We start from the raw sequence: 19,262 nt of genomic DNA on the forward strand, positions 1-19,262 counted from the left end.
CCTTCCAAGATACCTAAATGTAATAGGTTCACTGAGTAACATCAACAGCAAAATAGAAAACATAAGTAATACCTGGAAACTTCAGTAAATGAAACATGAACTACCATTGATTCTATCAGCATGCTTCACATTCTCTTATAAAAATTTATATTCTCCTTCTATAAGAATCTGTGATGCTTTGGTTCCACTCCATTTATTCTTAGTATCACACTTAGCTTATCCAGGACAACTGCTGTGTGAGAGGGGGACCATAAAATCTCGTGACTAACACTCACGCCAGAGTAATGATTATGGGTTGATTTGATATGGAATACAGTTCTTATCACATAAATGACCTTCACACAATGAGAGGGCTACATTTTAAAGTACAAACCTGGTACTTCTTGCTCTGAAATAAATTCTCCAAGGTCAAACGTACTTAGGATTTTTTTGTTTCCCTGATTTCAATGCTTTAGAAAGAGGGATGTTATTTAACTGCCAACATTTTTACTTACCCAAAGTCTGTAAAATTTTCACTGCTGCTTTGCCCTGAGTTTGCTACTAAGTATGTATATACATCAAATAGTTTGGGCTCACATCTTGCATCTGATTTAAACAGCAGCAGGTGTTGGGACTTCCCCTGGTGGTCTGGTGGTTAAGAATCTGCCATCTCAATCCTCTTACACTGTTGGTGGGAATGCAAACTAGTACAGCCACTATAGAGAACAGTGTGGAGATTCCTTAAAAAACTGGAAATAGAACTGCCTTATGACCCAGCAATCCCACTGCTGGGCATACACACTGAGGAAACCAGAATTGAAAGAGACACGTGTACCCCAATGTTCATTGCAACACTGTTTATAATAGCCAGGACATGGAAACAACCTAGATGTCCATCAGCAGACAGATAAGAAAGCTGTGGTATATATACACAATGGAATACTACTCAGCCATTAAAAAGAATGCATTTGAATCAGTTTTAATGAGGTGGATGAAACTGGAGCCTATTATACAGAACGAAGTAAGTCAGAAAGAAAAACACCAATACAGTATATTAACGGATATATATGGAACTTAGAAAGATGGTAATGATGACCTATATGCGAGACAGCAAAAGAGACACAGATGTATAGAACAGACTTTTGGACTCTGTGAGAGAAGGTGAGGGTGGGGTGATTTGAGAGAATAGCACTGAAACATGTATATTATCATATGTGAAGTAGATCGCCAGTCCAGGTTCGATGCATGAGACAGGGTGCTCAGGGCTGGTGCACTGGGATGATCCTGAGGGATGGGCTGGGGAGGGAGGTGGGAGGGACAGTCAGGATGGGGAACACATGTACACCCATGGCTGATTCATGTGAATGTATGGCAAAACCCACCACAATAATTGTAAAGTAATTAGCCTCCAATTAAATATTTTTAAATGGCAAAAATAATAAATAAAATAAAATTGGATTAAAAAAAAAAAAAGAATCTGTCATCCAATGCAGGAGATGCGGGTTTGATCCCTGGTTGGGAAACTAAGATCCCACATGCTGCAGAGCGACTAAGCCCATGTACTGCAACTAATAAGCTCACGAGCCACAAACAGAGAGAAGCCCACACACTGCAATGAAAGAAATCCCACAAGATACAGTGAAGATCCCGAGTATTGCAACTAAGACCTGATGCAGGCAAATAAGTAAATTTTAAAAAATAACAGAATAAACAGCAGCAGGTGTCAACCCAGACAGATGCAAATCTTAGGTTGTCCCACTGTGGCTATACTTCAATTATCACTCTTCAGTAGTTAATCAAGAAATCTTTAAAATAAAATGTTCATATTTGAATTTATTTGGGGATCACCTAGCATTGGGGATTCATAGAAATCACTTCAGTAAGATATTTTGAAATTATATCTCCATTTATATTAACAATATAAAAGTCTTCAGAAAGTAAAAATAGATCCTAGATGCATTCTAAAATTATGTACAGACACATACATGTATATGTTATGCAATCTATTCTTAACCTGTTGAAGTGGTATATTTGTTTCGAAAGACAGTAAAATCTAAGATGCCTTTATTGAGCTTGGTCATATTAATTTTAGTGATTTCTTGTTTAATTTACAGTTGGCAATCAGTGGATAAATTATATCTCCTTCTGTGGTCTTAGAACACATGCAGAGCTTGAAGGAAACTTAGTCACTGAACTTATCTATGTCCACAGCAAGTTGCTAATTGCTGATGACAACACTGTTATTATTGGTAAGTACTTGGTCTCTAATTGTGTTCCTTGTCAGTTGACTTACCTCATGCAAAAAATCATTCTTTTTATTCCTTTGAAGCTTCCTTTGCAGTTGAGAGTATCAGTATCTAAAACATTCCTGAAGCAATCTTTTTCGCTTATGTCCTTCCTAATCCCTGTTTTTATCTGTGAAGCAACAGAGGCCCAGAACAATTAAATGGCCATTGTGCAAATTACAGTGTCCAGAGACAGCAGTCTAACCCAGCAGTGCAGCAATCAGTCTGTGCTCATTAATTCTTTATTATTCCCCTTTTAAAAACAAGTACCTAGATTTCAGGGCTGGAAGGGAGAGGTTTGGGAAGGGAAGTGTGTCATAAGTGAGTACCTGGTTGCCTGGCCGTACTTCGTATGTGCTCCCACCACATCCAGCTAACCATTACCTCAGACCCAAGGTTTTTGCAAGAGTCAGGATCGGAAGGATGTTAAAATATCACTGCACCTATGCTTGGAGCTTCCCTGGTGGCCCAGTGGTAAAGAACTGGCCTGCCAATGCAGGAGATTGTGGGTTTGATCCCTGGATTGAGAAGATCCCTTGGGGAAGGAAATGGCAACCCACTCCAGTATTCTTGCCTGGGAAATCCCATGGACAGAGGAGCCTGCCAGGCTACAGTCCACGGGTCACAAAAGAGTTAGATGCAACTGAGCAACTATCCAACATCAACAACAATGTCTATGCTTACCATTTTTCCCCTGGAGTCAGTATTTTGAGTGTTACTAATCCGGCATGCTGCGATTCATGGGGTCGCAAAGAGTCGGACACAACTGCGTGACTGAACTGAACTGAACTGAATCAGGGTACAGAGTAGACCAGCTTGTGTAGTAATAATACAATATAGCCCTAGACTAAGGTCTGCAGTCTTTTCCTGCAGCCCTCACCCCATGACAGATTCAGAGGTGTTACTGGTTGTACTTCTACCCAGATTAGAACAGCTTGCTGAGAACGGTGGGTTTGCAGCTCCATTCTTTTGTACACCCGGAAAGCTTCATTTTCCCATCATGGGGTTGGTTTGCCTTCTAATATCATGTTACATGAACACTGAAAGGTCAAAATGAGAAAATGAGTATTAATAACCAGTCAGATAAATGAACTGACAAGGGTGAGGGGATGTTACTTAAGAGATATGCTGTGTCCCACTGTTGGGCATTCCACTCATCTGTTTTAAATGAAATGTAGTTTCTCAGCTATAAGACATCTATTCTTTAAGAAACTAAATGTCATGGAGTGTTCTGGAAAAAAAATGACAATATATATGCCTTTTCCATTTCTATCCTCCACTGAGAAAAGAAAGAAAAATCTCATACCTAGGAGTAATGAGACTGTCTTCTCTGGAACATGATTTGAAAAGAAAAGCAGTTCTGAAGCCAGAAAATATGTAGACAGTGTGGTGATACACACACACACACACACACACACACACACACACACATTCTTTCAATACTTACTGGGCCTTTAAGAGAAAAATCTTGTGTCTTCAATCTCTTGCCCAGTAGGGATCGGAGCTGTTTAAGGATTCATTTCTTCCCCATCTCCCCTAATAAACAAGTTTTCTCTTATTTCCCCAAGCTATTCTTGTCTTTGCCTCTTTAGAAGCTAATCTCAGAATATTTTTATATTCAAATTGACAGTGACAATAAGGAAAGCGAAAATACTGATGCTTGTTGAAATGGAAAAACAAACAAACAAAGCCAGATAGAGGTCGGTTGATCTCTTCAGGGAGATTTCAGAATTCTTGAAGTAAAAATTGACAGCTATAAATATTTTCCTTTTAAAAGTCTTTTTGACTTTCAACCTGCTTTACTTTTACATCAAGTATAAATGCAAAGTAGTTTTTAGTATTTGAGTTAAATAAATCTGTAGGGCTTTTGACTTACTTTATAGAAAGGTCTTTAAACTCTCAAAGGCTACAATTTATTTAGACTAGCAATAATTGATCCTTTTTGCATACAGTTGTTACCTACTTTCTTGAAACTGAAGATGTGACCTTGGGAGTATGAAGAAGTCTCACTTGCTAGTCTTTAGGGGCTGGATTTCTTTTTCTTCTTCCCCAAGGGCAGGACAGATTTTCCTCTGGAAAATCCATGGAAAAATCCATGTATACTTTTGTTCTTTTCACCTCTGTGGGAACTCTGGAAGAAAGAGACTTGTTGTTGCTGCTCTCAGACATTTGGCCTGTTTAAGTTCATAACACAGAGAACAATGTTTAAAGTTCTCAAAGAGGAACTTGAGAAATTAGGTTGAGGATATTTTACAGGTGTTAAGTCATTAAGAACTTAAAAGAAGCTAGAGTAACCTGTAATTAAATTTTCTAACATGGCAGACTTACACCAGAATTACTGAATAATCTATCATAAGAAAAATGACTAAATAGTTTATCCTTAATTTTTCTTCACAAGGAAATACTTGGTTTCGCACACTGAGATCTCTTTCATGTATAGCTTTAATTATGTCTTACCCCCAGTGGCCCTGTTGGTTCCAAAATCTGTGACCAAGTCCAGTTTTCTAATTCATCTTATCGACATGTAGCCAAACTAACAGTTATTGTATTTCCTAAATAAAACAAGGGTATCCTTAAGTAAAATTTAAGTCTATCCTGTTAACTAAATGAAATGATTTTTTTTTTCTTTCTTTTGGTTTCACTAATTCACTGCATGGGTTTCCCAGGGAGCACTAGTGGTAAAGAACCTGCCTGCCAATGCAGGAGACGTAAGAGATGCAGGTTCGATCCCTGGGTCGGAAGATCCCCTGGAGGAGGGCATGGCAACACACTCCAGTGTTATTACCTGGAGAATCCCATGGACAGAGGAGCCTGGCAGGCTACTGTGCACTGGGTCACAAAGAGTTGGACATAACCGAGGTGACTTAGCATGCACACATGCAATCCACTGCACATCACCATAGACACAAAACATGATCACACAGTGCCACTACCCCACCCACCTCAGGGACTACAGGGGAGGCAGTAGTGTTTCACCAAACACCAGAACCATTGGGATGGATACTGATGAACTGGTGCTGAGAGGCAGTCAGCAAGGGTGATATGTGGGAAACCCCATGGAGGGAATAGATCTCGGTGCTTAAAGGCAGGCTCGAGATAAGTGTCTGTAGTTGAAAGGCTACCCAGTAAGGAGTGAGTCCCATGGGTCTCAACCCTGACTGCCTTAGAATTGCCTAGTGGCTCTTTTTTGTGTGTGTTTTGTGGACTATTCTTTTTTAATTAATGTATTATTTATAGTAAATGGCACAAAACTTCAGTGTACAGCTTAATGAATATTCACATATGTTTACGTTTATGTAACCACCACCCAGAACAATATACAGAATATTTCCATCACTCTGATAGGAGTCTTCCTATCTCCACTCAGTTAATCAGATGTTTTCACTGTCACCACAGAACAATTTTGAACACAGATGGGTTTGAGTTCAGATAAATGGAACTGTCATTTGGGGGAAAGTTTATTCATGTCTGCAATTTACTTTCAGATAGATCCTCTCCCCCTGCAAAAGAAAGTTGGGTTAATTGATAAAAGAATAGAGTGATGTTAGGAGAAAATACTAATAATGCCTGGTTCCTACTTCTAGAAATTGTGATTAATTGGTCTGGCTTAGGGCCCAGATGTCAAGGTTTTTTTGCTTTCTGTTTTTGTTTTGGCACCATTATCTTTTGAAAGCTTCCTAGGTGATGCTCCTGTGCAGCCAAGCTGAGAACTCCTGAACTGGAGGCACAGGGAACACAGGCGGTTAGAAGGTACTGAGTAGCCCACTAAGGACTTCCCTGGAGGTCCAGTGGTTAAGACCCTGCACTTCCAATGCAGGGAGTATGGGTTTGATCCCTAGTGGGAGAGCTAGGATCCCATATGCCGCATGGTACAACCAAAAATAAATAAGTGAATTAATTAAAACACATAGGCCTAAATAGGGTAGAGTTGGTGTATTAGTTGTCTATTACTGCTGTAGCAAATGACCACAAACTCAGTGACTTGAAACAGCACAAAATTATTATCTAAAAGTTATGTAGGTTAGAAGTCCAACATAGATCTCACTGGGTTAAAATCAAGATGTCAGCAGGGCTGTGTTTCTTCTAGAAGCCTCTCAGATGGAGCTAAAGAACCTGCCTGCCAATGCAAGAGATGTAAGAGATGCAGGTTCGACCCCTGGGCCGCAACCCACCCTAGTATTCTTGCCTGGAGAATCTCATGGACAGAGGAGCCTGGTGGGCCACAGTCCTTGGGGTCACAAAGAGTAGGACAAAACTGAAGCAATTTAGCACAAAGGAGAATCCATTTCCTTGTCTTTTCCAGCTTTGAGTGGCCACCCTCAGTCCTTGTTTCATGGTCCCTTTCTTCTGTCTTTGAAGGCAGCAATGTTACGTCTCTGAAAGTCCTCCAAGTGTCAACCCATTCTTCTGTAACCACATCTCTCTCTGAATTCCCTTTACTTTTAAAGACTTCTGTGATTATACCGAACACCTAGATAATCTAGGATAATGTCTTTATTTTTATGGTCAGCTGATTAGCACCATCTATTAATTCCATCTGCAGCCTTAATTCCCCTTTATCATGTAATATAACATACCAACTTTGGGTATTATGACATAGTCATCTCTAGGGGTCATTATTCTGTCTATCACAGGAGAATTAACAATTCTTAAACAAGACATTTAAAAAAAGCAAAATCACAAAGGAAATGACAGATAAATTTAACTGCATTAAAATTCAGAACTTTATTCATCAAAATATGCTATATAAGTAAAATAAAAAGATAAACCACAAACTGAAAGAAGAGTATTTGTGACGCAATTAATACTCTTTGCAACCTCGTGGACTGTAGCCTACCAGGCTCCTCTGTCCATGGGGATTCTCCAGCCAAGAATACTGGAGTGGGTTGCCTTGCCCTCCTCCAGGGGATCTTCCCAACCCAGGGATCGAACCCAGGTCTCCTGCATTGCAGGTGGATTCTTTACCTTCTGAGCCACCAGGGAAGCCCATTCAAAACATATAAAGAACTAAATCAACAAGGAAAGACAATATCCAAAGAAAGATGGGCAGAGGAATTGTATAAGAGCACCCCCAAAAAGGACATATCTGAGTCCCATAATATTCGAAAGATGCTCATCCTCATTAATATGGTAATGAGGAAAAGAACAGGTTTTCAAAATACCAATTGGCAAAAATCAAAAACTGGACAGTCCAAGTGCTGGCAATACTAAGCAACACCAGGGACGCCACTCTTGTGTACAGAGCCCCGTGAAACTCCCACATGTGTACATCAGGAAACATACACACCACTATGCAGAACATAACTGTGTCTCATAGCAAAACTCTGGAAACAACCCAAACGTCCATCAACAGTAGAATGAGTAAATAGGTTTGTGGGTGCTCATTTAAGGAAAATAATGCATTACGATATGTATAAGATAAATCCCAAAGATATGATGTTGAATGAAAGAAGCCAGTCTCCAAAGATTATCTACTATATGGTTCTATTTACACAAATTAAAAATAAGCCCAAAGTAAACTGGTTTGTTCAGGAAAACATCATCCTAGCATGATGAACACAAAATTCTATATAAAGTTTCTCTCCTGGGAGGGGAAGGACTTCCACAGGAAGATAGCTGAGTTCTTCTAGAATGTGGTAATGTTCTGTTTTTCAGCTTGGGTAATAAATTCGATGATTTTCTAAAGTCATTACCTAAGTTGTACTTATAAGTTTTCATATACTCTTTTCTATTTTGCTATATTTCACAGTATTTAAAAAGTTCCTAATAACAGGCTTAGAAAAGGTCATTTTCCAAAAATTAAGTGGTTTTAAATTATCAAGACAATGTCCTAATAAACCAAGGGACTGCAGTCACCATAAAAATACAGAGTACATTTGTTGAAAACAATTCAAATTCTAAGGACTCACATAGAGTAAAAGGTCAAAATTCCCCTTAGTGTCTCCTTCCCTTTGCCAGAAAGCACTCACCACCCTTAACTCTTGAGTGTGTATCTTCCTAGAGTCCTTGCCCATTCTTCTCCCTCATATTTTCTGTAGAAATGGGTTAATACTATAGCCTGCTGTTCTGAATTTGATTTTCAGAATATGGGAATGTTTAACAACAAAAAGGGAAATAATATTTGCCTCCATCAATATCTCATTTTTAGTATCTCATTTATTAAATTCATCTGAAGTTTTCTCTTCCCCTTCTCCACATTCCTAATAAGTAGAGGCCAACTCCGTTATCCTGGCTTCCCTGATGGCTCAGTGGGTAAAGAATCTGCCTACAGGGCAGGAAACAGGAGACGCAGTTTCCGTCTCTCAGTGTGGAAGATCCCCTGGAGGATTCCAGTATTCCTGCCTAGGAAATTTCATGGTCAGAGGAGCCTGGTGGGCTACAGCCCAAAGGGTCGCAAAGAGTCGAACATGACTGAGCATGAGCGCAAGAGAAGCACAGCTCACTTATCCAGTGCGGTCGAGAGTGCCCTGGGAAACTGCTGACAGACCCTGGAAGTACAAGAAAACACACCCTCTAAGAATTCTAGTTCAGAATGCCAGCAATGCATTCCTCTGCTGGCGAGTGTGGGGCCCACAGTGCTGAGAGGGAGTCTAGGGGGACCGGTGTGAAAATGTGTGTGTGTGTGTGTGTGTGTGTGTGTGTGTGTGTGTGTGCGCGCGCGTGTGTGCGCGTGCGCGCGCGCCTGCTTCTCTGTGTAGAAGGCTTTCCAGAGGGCTCATTTGCTCAGGCTGCCAGACAGTGAAGAGCAATGTCTTCCCAATTCAGCAGCCCCGGCCCGACAGCGGCCTCTGCTGGGGACATGTGGTAGTGACGCCCCAGCACTGCTCGATCAGATGTCTGCCTCTTTGAGACCCCATGGACTGTATAGGTGGAGAAGGAGCTGGCACCCTGCTCCAGTACTCTTGCCTGGAAAATCCCATGGATGGAGGAGCCTGGTAGGCTGCAGTCCACAGGGTTGCTAAGAGTCGGACACGACTGAGTGACTTCACTTTCACTTTCAGGCATTGGAGAAGGAAATGGCAACCACTCCAGTGTTCTTGCCTGGAGAATCCTAGAGACGGAGGAGCCTGGTGGGCTGCCGTCTATGGGGTTGCACAGAGTCGGACACGACTGAAGCGACTTAGCAGCAGCAGCAGCAGCAGCAGGACTGTAAAGCCCGCCAGGCTCTTCTTCCATGAAATTTTCCAGACAAAAATAGTGGAGTGGGTTGCCATTTCCTACTCCAGGGGCTCTTCCCAACCCAGGGATCGAACCAGTGTCTCCTGCTTGGCAGGCGGATACTTTACCACTGAGCCACCTGGTAAGCCCCTAAGCAGCACTTGGGGGACCTTACTCCTCACCCCTGACAGTTCACACACCTGGGTAAGGGGCAGTTCACGCAGAGAGGAGGCTTCTTTGCTACATACGCTGCTGCTGCTAAGTCGCTTCAGTCGTGTCGGACTCTGTGCGACCCCACAGACAGCAGCCCACCAGGCTCCGCTGTCCCTGGGATTCTCCAGGCAAGAACACTGGAGTGCGTTGCCAGTTCCTTCTCCAATGCGTGAAAGTGAAGTTGCTCAGTCATGTCCGACTGTTTGCAACCCTTTGGACTGCAGCCTACCAGGCTCCTCCGTTCATGGGAGTTTCCAGGCAAGAGAACTGGAGTGGGTTGCGAGGAGCCTGGCGAGCTACAGTCCATGGGGTCACAAAGTCACAACTGAAGTGGCTTTAGCAAGCATCCACGCATGCAATATTGTGGCAAATGGCAGTGAAGTCTCTTTAGGAGGAGCTGGCTTCCTCTCATGTCTAGCATCCTGCCATTTGGGCTAATACTTTCCACCCTGATGGCCCCATCACAGAGGGTAGCCCTGAGCTCCTTTCAACCTGACCCTTCTGCTCTGAGCCTGCAGAAGCAGTGGAGCGTGGGGCTAGAGCAAGAGGAGCAAGAAAGAAAAAGAGAATCAGCCAGGCCCTTCTGTAGTTTGTAGAATACCTCAAGGATTCAAAAGTGTGGATCCATGATGGTTAATGCAGAAAAAGTAACAATATATGACAGAGGAACGCAGAAGATACACATTGAATTAATATTCAAATACATGTGAAAGTTGACATTCTCAGCTCATTTGGATTTGAAAATAGAATGGAGAGAAGTTGATGCAGAAGCCATTGCTGTGCCTCTCAAGTGAGGCAAGAGAATGGAAACTCATAGCCACTAATGATAGTCTGTGTTTGAGAGTGGATTATATTGCTGTGAAGGTCTTCTTGGATTTTGACATTTATAATTATATGACCATGGGTTAAAGTCTGCAGAATTTAATTATTAAGTATAAAAGCTAACTGAACTGAACTGGTAAGCATTCTTGTTTCTTTGTGTGCTTAATGATTATATCAGTTAGAATCCCTTGAGCCACAAGATAGAAAATTCAGCTAGAGGTATGTGAAACAATAGAAAAGATAAGGGAAGAAGGTTAAGAAGTTCCAGAGTTGGCTAGTTCAGTGACTTGAAGACCCAGAATCTTTCTTCTTTCTGTTCTGCTGTCTTTACCTGTTTGTCCTCTTGGTTACAAAAGAGCTGCTACAGCTCCTAGAATCATGCTTTCATACAACCTTTCAAGCCGGAGTATCCAAAGACTGGAAGAGACATCCTGTTCTTGTCTCTGTTAATAAGAAGTAGAAAACTTTCTCAGAAGCCCCTGGCAGATTTGCCTTCATGTTACAGTGGCTGGAATCGTGACAAGTGCCTATTTCCAAGCAGTCACTGGCAGAAATAATGTCAGGACCATGGTTGACTTAGACAGATCGAGATTCACCCCTGGGTTAGGGAGGTCACTGCTTCCCTAGAGCACCGCACCTCTTGAAAACCAAACAAAGTGAGGGTTTATTTAGCAAGGAAGAATCAAGTGTGGAGGACAAGAGAGTGTCTACCTCGACAAGAAAATTGTTCAGTTACACTGTTTCTCCTTATAGGCTCTGCCAACATAAATGACCGAAGCATGCTGGGCAAGCGAGACAGTGAAATGGCTGTCATTGTGCAGGACACGGAGACAGTCCCTTCAGTAATGGATGGAAGAGAGTACCAAGCTGGTCGATTTGCCCAAGGACTTCGGCTTCAGTGCTTTCGGTGGGTCTCTGAAGCTGGGTGTCCCTCTGCAGTAGGCACTGCGACCCAGCCCAGCCTCTTAACTCTCAGCACACCTGCCCTCTCCAGGTTCTTCTTTTTTCAAAACAGTGTCCCCAGAACACAGGATGTGGTGCAAAATGGCTTTGTGTGGGGCACAAACATTTCCTATTTTAATAGCTTTTATTATTTTTATGTGTAAAAAAAAAAAAACCTAGCATTTTAAATCTATTAATAGATTTAGGACCAAGTCAAACCACCTAGTGTCTATTTAAGTTTTTTATAGTGAGTCCACTTTTAGAAATTGAAATAGTTCCAGTGATACAAGGGTATGATTTTTAAAATCACTAAAGGAGAATGCTAGAGATTACTGGTGTTAAATTTAAATGTGGAAACTTCAGTTCTCAGATTTGAGATGACTCCAGGCATAGAAGATTCCTGATCTTCTACAGGAAGATGTGAGTTTTAAACAAATCTGTGGTCCAGCGGAGAGAGCGCTGGGCTGAGAACCAAGGATTGTGTGGTCCTAAATGAGTCCTTCATTCAGTTAAGTTCCTCAGAACTTCGCTGGGCATGGCGCTAACTGGCCCCATCCCAGCCCCTGTATCCCAGTGTCAGTGAACAGTGATCCTTCGAGAACCTCACTCAGATCCTGTGGCTTCTCTGTTCCCTCCACAATGGCATTTTTTTTTTTTTTCTGAATGGCTTCTTATCTCTTCTCCCTCCTCCGTAGTCACTGCAGACACACTGAGCTCCCACTGTCTGTGAAACACCCCAACCACCCTCCCACATGTAAGCTTTTTCAGGAAGTCCACAATTGTATGATTCTAGAATCTGCCTGCAATGCAGGAGACCCCGGCTTGATCCCTGGGTCAGGAAGATCCCTTGGAGAAGGAAATGGCAACCCACTCCAGTATTCTGGCCTGGAGAATCCCATGGACGGAAGAGTCTGGTGGGCTGCAGTCCATGGGGTCACACAGAGTTGGGCACGACTGAGTGACTGAAGCCCACACAGAAAGCTATATTGGCCAGGACGGGATTTCAGTGTGGTCTCTACAGTGAGATCGAGACAAGTGCCCCCAGTTAAAGGTGGTGTTTTAAGCTTTCTGGTGAAAGGCAGCACACACACGGTGGCAGTCCTCTTATTGGCACCTTTCCCAGTTAACAGTCGCTTCTGGAAACTGGCTCACTGGTAGACAGACACACCACCAGCACTTACCTCCTGCAGATGCTAGAGGCCCTTCCCTCCTACCCACTCCAGACTCTGGCTTTTGAGAACCAAGCTTCAGTTCCTTCTGCTCCCCCTGCCCCAGGAACTCAGCAAATGTATCCCTCGGAATATGTCAGACCTCTGTTTTTATTCACATTTGTTACTAATTATTTTGCCAGTAAGATTTTTTGTCTAATTATTGATATTTCAATTAGCTTCTAATGTAAATTTGTTTTGTTTAGAGGGGAGAGTTTAAAATTAGTATCCTGTTAATCAACCCATTGATTGCCTACTGTAGGTTATATAGGGAAAGAAATATTTCCTCCTGTAAATTAGAGATAAATGTCATACCTTTTCAGTTCCATGAGAACTTAAGTATTCTCTTTAAAGGTGTGGGCTTCTTTATGAATTGCTAAATGTATAATAATTATAGAGGCAGAGAGTTCTGATTTCAACATATTTTCATTGTAGAAAATTTGGCAAACACAGAAAAGCAATAAGAAAATTAAATTTATCTGTAATCCCACCACCTAGGGCTAATAATTTTAACATGGTGTGTATCTCATTCCACTTTTTTCTATACATAAGTATCACTGTGTTGTATTTCTTATTTTAAACATAATGGGTTCTTGTAGTTCCACAAAGTTCTTTATTATTTAAACAATGTTGCACACACTTTTCCATGTCATTGTGTTCTATAGCATTTAATAGCTACATTGTAATGCATTTAATGGCTGCATTATATCACATCATATGCTAAGTTGCTTCAGTCATGTCCGACTCTGTGCAACCCCATAGACGGCAGCCCACCAGGCTCTGCCATCCCTGGGATTCTCCAAGCAAGAACACTGGAGTGGGTTGCCATTTCCTTCTCCACATCATATGAGAATGCCATAATTTCTTTAAGGAGAACCTCAGTAACACCCAGATTTATCACTGACTTACAAAAGTGGGTGTGGTTGTAGAAGCATCTTGCTCACCTCCTTAATTGTGCCTTAACTAAATCCTAGCCCTGGAATTTCTAGCCAAAGGAAGTGTGTAGTTTCCTTTGCCCTCTGACTTCATATTGTATATCTAACAATGTTTTAGAGGACTTTTTCCTCCCATCTTTTCTGAATTCTGTTATTTTATTTAAGCTTTGCCGATTTGTTGGGTTTCAAAATGAATTTTCCCTTTTTTAAAAAATGTGCAATTTGAGAGTTTAAAAATGTATCCATTACCCATTTGTACTTGTTCTTTTGTAAACTGTCTAGACTATTCATGTCCTTTGTCCATTTTGTTGGAATGTTTCGCTTTTTTTAAAATGACTTATAAGGAATTTAAGTATACAAGAGGCTAATTTCTTTCTCCCATTTGTTGCAAATCTGACTTGCCAATTGCTTTTTAATCATGTTTATAGTATTTGGGGGAAACTTCAACTCTTATTAATCAAATCTATCAGTTTTTTCTTTTTTCTCCCCATTTTAATAAATATGCTTAGACTAGCTTCCCCAACCCAAGACAAAATATTTCCTATTTCCTTACATTTTATCTTCTAGTGCTTGTTTAATATTACTTTTTATTCTTTTATATTTACTTATTTTTTAATATTTACTTACTTATTTATTATTTATTTGGCTGCACTGGGTCTCAGTTGCACACGGGATCTTCAGTCGTGGCGTGTGAACTCTTAGTTATGGCGTGTGGGATTTAGTTCCCTCCCCAGGGATTGAACCTAGGTCCCCTGCCTTGGGAGTGTGGAGTCTTAGCCACTGGACCACCATAGAAGTCCCTGATACTATATTTTACATTCAGCATCTGCAGATTATTTTAATGTTAGAAAGGAAGTAGAGACTCTAACTCGTTTTGCTGGAGAAACCAGCTGATCCGGAAGTGCATGACTACAGTACTGTTTGCCTCTCTAGCCTGCAGTGCCTCTTTATGCTGTACCAAATTGCCGTACATCCTAACCTAGTTGTACTCTCTACTGCTTCCTATTGAAGTTCTGTTGACTTGCATGCCAGTGTGGTATCATTTTATTTATCATCACTGTGCACTTTAATACTGCTTCCTTCCTACCATACCACTTCCCCACATTAGTATATTTTTTCCAAAATAACCTTGGCTACTCCTATTCATTCTTCCACATGAACTTTAACATTGTTTATTCAAGTTCCCGCCTTAGTTTTTTGATCATGACTACAGTATATTTATTGTTGCTGTTGCTTAGTGTCTAAGTTGTGTCTGACTCTTTTGCGACCCCATGGACTGTAGCTCACCAAGCTCCTCTGTCCATGGGATTTTCTAGGCAAGAATACTGGAGTATAGATTAACATAAAAAGAGCTGATGTCTTTATAATATTGAGCCATCCTATTGAAGAACAAGGTATGTACTTCAGTTTCTTCAAAATTTTTATTCTTCAGTAATGCTTTAGGATTTTCATTATTGGAAGCAGGAGTACTTCTGCTTTATTGACTATGCCAAAACCTTTGAATGTATGGATCACAACAAATTGGAAAATTTTTCAAAAGATGGGAATACCAGACCACCTGACCTGCCTCTTGAGAAATCTGTATGCAGATCAAGAAGCAACAGTTAGAACTGGACATGGAACAACAGACTGGTTCCAGATAGGAAAAGGAGTACGTCAAGGCTGTATATTGTCACCCTGCTGAGTTACCTTACATGCAGAGTACCTCATGAGAAACGCTGGACTGGAAGAAACACAAGCTGGAATCAAGATTGCCGGGAGAAATATCAATAACCTCAGATATGCAGATGACACCACCCTTATGGCAGAAAGTGAAGAAGAACTAAAGAGCCTCTTGATGAAAGTGAAAGAGGAGAGTGAAGAAGCTGGCTTAAAACTCAACATTCAGAAAACTAAGATCACAGCATCTGGTCCCATTACTTCATGGCAAATAGATGGGGAAACAGTGGAAACAATGATAGACTGTATTTTGGGGGGCTCCAAAATCACTGCAGATGGTGATTGCAGCCGTGAAATTAAGATGCTTGCTCCTTGGAAGGAAAGTTATGACCAACCTAGACAGCATATTAAAAAGCGGAGACATTACTTTACCAACAAAGGTCCGTCTAGTCAAGGCTATGGTTTTTCCAGTAGTCACGTATGGATGTGAGAGTTGAACTATAAAGAAAGCTGAGCACTGAAGCATTGATGCTTTTGAACTGTGTTGTTGGAGAAGACTTTTGAGAGTCCCTTGGACTGCAAGGACATCCAAGCAGTCCATCCTAAAGGAGGTCAGTCCTGAGTGTTTATTGGAAGGACTGATGTTGAAGCTGAAACTCCAGTGCTTTGGCCACCTGATGCAAAGAGCTGACTCATTTGAAAAGACCCTGATGCTGGCAGGAGGAGAAGGGGACGACAGAGGATGAGATGGTTGGATGGCATCACCGACTCAATGGACATGAGTTTGAGTAAGCTCTGGGGGTTGGTGATGGACAGGGAGGCCTGGCATGCTGCAGTCCATGGGCTCACAAAGACTCGGACACGACTGAGCTACTGAACTGAACTGAAACATTGTTGCTCTTGTCCTTTTAGCTTTTTGCTGACTCTGTACATTTCGTGATAAGTTTGTCCCTAGCTGCTTGATTTTTCCTGGCAACTTTTAAACTGTCTTAAAGCAGCAGTTGTTCTTGAACAAGCATTTTCACTCTTCCACAATAGCAGACACAAATAATACATTAAAAACCACCCTGAAAACCTTATGTTGATTTTAGCTCTTTTTACTGGGAAATAACCTCAAAGATAAACATTGTGACCTAGAGTTGAGCCATTTTCCTCCTTAAAAAAATGCAACTTCAATCCATTTCCCATCTGGCTTATTTTTGAATAAAAATAGAGAGACACATTTCGCTGTGACATCAGTTCTAAATAGAATCAACCATCACAGTACTGCCCTGTATGTCACAACTACATGCCAAACAGTTCATTAAGTCCTAGAAAATTATCCAGACTTTACAGATGTAGCCATCACTCAACAGAAACCATTAGCCACACAGGTAGAGCTCAGAATCAGTGACAGTGGTAGACATGAGCAGTGGAAAGAACAGACAATTTTCTGTGCCCTTCCTACTGTCCCACTGATAATGTAAACAAACATTCAATAATTGCCATTATTCACATCGGCACAAAACCAAATTCATCTTCTCTGAAACCTTAATCCCCAAATACCCAGGGTACTTCATATTATATTTACTGTACTTTTTAATATAAATTTTTAATAATTAAACTGACAGGCAAAAGAACTTATTACTGAATATTATCTGTTATAGGCTTATATAAATACTTTTCCTACTCACAAGTTCTTAACTGATAACTTGACAGACACGTTGCCTCACCTCTTGTCCTCATTTAAAAGCAAAGTCATAGAAGTATTCTTTTTTGCTGTTTTCAGCTGCTTAGACCCGACCCAAATCAAAGGCATTATTATAATTGGCTTATTGTTGTAACTTGCACTGTCCTTCAGATTTGACACAGTTACATTTTGCTTTGGGTCTTAAGGCGCAGCAGCCTCTGTGTGCAAACATCATCCTTTAGGATCTTTGCTGAAAGCTATCCCTGTATAGTCTGCACATGTGTGTTCGTGCCCAGTTATGTCCAGCTCTCTGCGACCCCCATGGACTGCAGCCCACAAGGCTCCTCTGTCCATGAAAATTTCCAGGCAAGAATCCTGGAGGGGGTTGCCGCTTCCTCTTCCAGATGATCTTCCCGACCCAGAGATGGAACCCGTGTCTCCTGCCTCTCTCGCACTGGCAGGTGGACTCTACACCACTGCACCACCTAGAAGACGTAATTTGAAGTAGAAGTAGAATTTCGAGGTTGTAAAACACTAAGAATCATAGTGAGCCCAGGTGCCAGATTCATTTGTTTTAGATAATTTTTAAAATTTATTATTATTTTTTGGCTGCACCACTTGGCGTGTGGGATCTGAGTTCCCTGACCTGGGACTGAACCCAGACCCTCGTAGTGAAAGCACCAAGTCTTCACCACTGGACCACCACGGAATTCCCTTTCAGAGAATTTTTATACGATAGAAAAAGTGCAGCCTAAAACTAAAGTGAGATGCCTTTGTATCCTCATAATCTGACTGAGCTTTTTTAGGTATTGGTAATATTGGAGTTGACTGGGGAGAACACGCATGGTAAATATTATGTGTGTTGGAACAGTCTTTCCTGAGGTAAATTTTGCATAATGTTTGACCCAGGAATTTTAACTTTTAAATTTCTCTGAGTGAAATAATCATAGAAATTCACAAAGTAATTATATGTGATGAATAAATTATGTTCATTATAGCTTTGTTTATAATAATGGAAAACTGGAAATAACCCAAAAGGTCATAATAAAAGAGCTAGTTAAATAAATTTTCACATAACTGGAAATTCTGCAGTCATTAAAAATGATGATGTAAATCTACATATTTAAATACTAAGAGGGTAACAGTATTGTGATCTCCACCCTGTTAAATCCAACGGTTGGTTCTCATCAGAATTTAACGCTGTGTTGGTCCAGGATACTCACCTTCTGGCTTTTCTGCAGCCTCACTGACTGCTGCTTCTCTCCCCTACTGTTGAGGTCCTCTTCTCTGTCTATACTCAGTCACATGGCTTTATGAGTATACATTTGCGGACAATTCTCAAAATTACATCTCCAGCCAAACCTTCTCTCCCAAACTCCAATTCATTTATCCAACTGCCTACTTAGTTTCACCACTTGAATATTTAATAGATGTCCCAACAGGTTCCAAGTTGAATTCCTGGTCTTCCCTCACTGACTCTACCCACAGAATTCCTCATCTCAGCTAATGGCAACTACCTTCATCTAGTTGTTCAAGCCAAGGCCCTCGTCATCCTGATGCCTATTTTTGGCACACTCTATGTCCACTGCATCAGTGAAACCTGATCTCCCCACCTTCCTCTCCACTGCTCAAGCCACCATCATCTCCCACCGAGATCACTGCAGTGACTCCCAGCTGGTCTCTGTTTCAGCCCTCGCCCTGCACAGTCTGTTCTCAACACAGCAGCCGTTTTCGTAATATGCAAGTCAGATTCTGTCACTCCTTGCTCCAGTGCCTACAATGCGTCCCAGTTTCATGGAGTATAAAAGCGAAAACCCTTCTGAGACCTGTTTCTCCGCTTGTTTCCAGAGCAGCACAAGCCTTTGTATTTATTCCTTGAAACTGCCAGGCATGTGAGAAAAGGGCTTTGGACTCAGCTTAGATTCTAGCTCTGCTAATAGGATGTCTCCAACCTTTTGTTTCCCATTTGCAAAATGGGAATCATGCACCATCAACCTCACAGCATTAAAATAGACGTGCTTTTTAACTCTCAGGCTTTATGTAAGTACAAGAGCTCTTATCATTTTCAAATATGACCTCTGAAATTTGTCTTGCTTTGCTTGAGAATTTCTTATTATTTCTAGTCCTCTGTTTATATTTGATCAACTCAGACAATCTACTGCATGTCTTCTTTTATGCCAGGTACTCTGGGGATATGAGACCAACTAAATCATGTTCTCTCAAAGAATTTATGTACTAGAACTGGGAGATGGGCCTGTTAAAAGCAAAAAGTGCATGAATATTGCAGGTGTTCTGACAAAAGCAAAGCATATGTGAAGCACAGTGTGGGGCACAAGGGAAGAAAGATTGACTGGGAGAAATAGGAAATGGGAGAAGGAGGAGCCATAAGAAG

At 41.3% G+C, this 19,262-nt stretch overlaps 1 protein-coding gene across 14 annotated transcripts in view; it reads left to right on the plus strand.

Annotated features, from left to right (window-relative positions):
- PLD1 (phospholipase D1) overlaps positions 1–19,262 on the plus strand; it is a 284,231-nt gene that overhangs the window by 206,273 nt on the left and 58,696 nt on the right. For all 14 annotated transcript variants that reach the window (XR_009595050.1, XR_009595051.1, XM_042234517.2 and 11 more), the window contains 2 exons: positions 2,094–2,228; positions 11,211–11,364. Coding sequence is in view for 12 of the 14 variants with exons in the window: in XM_042234517.2 (XP_042090451.1) it covers positions 2,094–2,228; positions 11,211–11,364 (289 nt within the window). In the remaining 2 variants the exon portion in view is untranslated. The remainder of the gene's footprint in view (positions 1–2,093; positions 2,229–11,210; positions 11,365–19,262) is intronic.

Source organism: Ovis aries, chromosome 1 (genome assembly GCF_016772045.2).
Source record: "Ovis aries strain OAR_USU_Benz2616 breed Rambouillet chromosome 1, ARS-UI_Ramb_v3.0, whole genome shotgun sequence".
Classification (NCBI taxonomy): domain Eukaryota; kingdom Metazoa; phylum Chordata; class Mammalia; order Artiodactyla; family Bovidae; genus Ovis; species Ovis aries.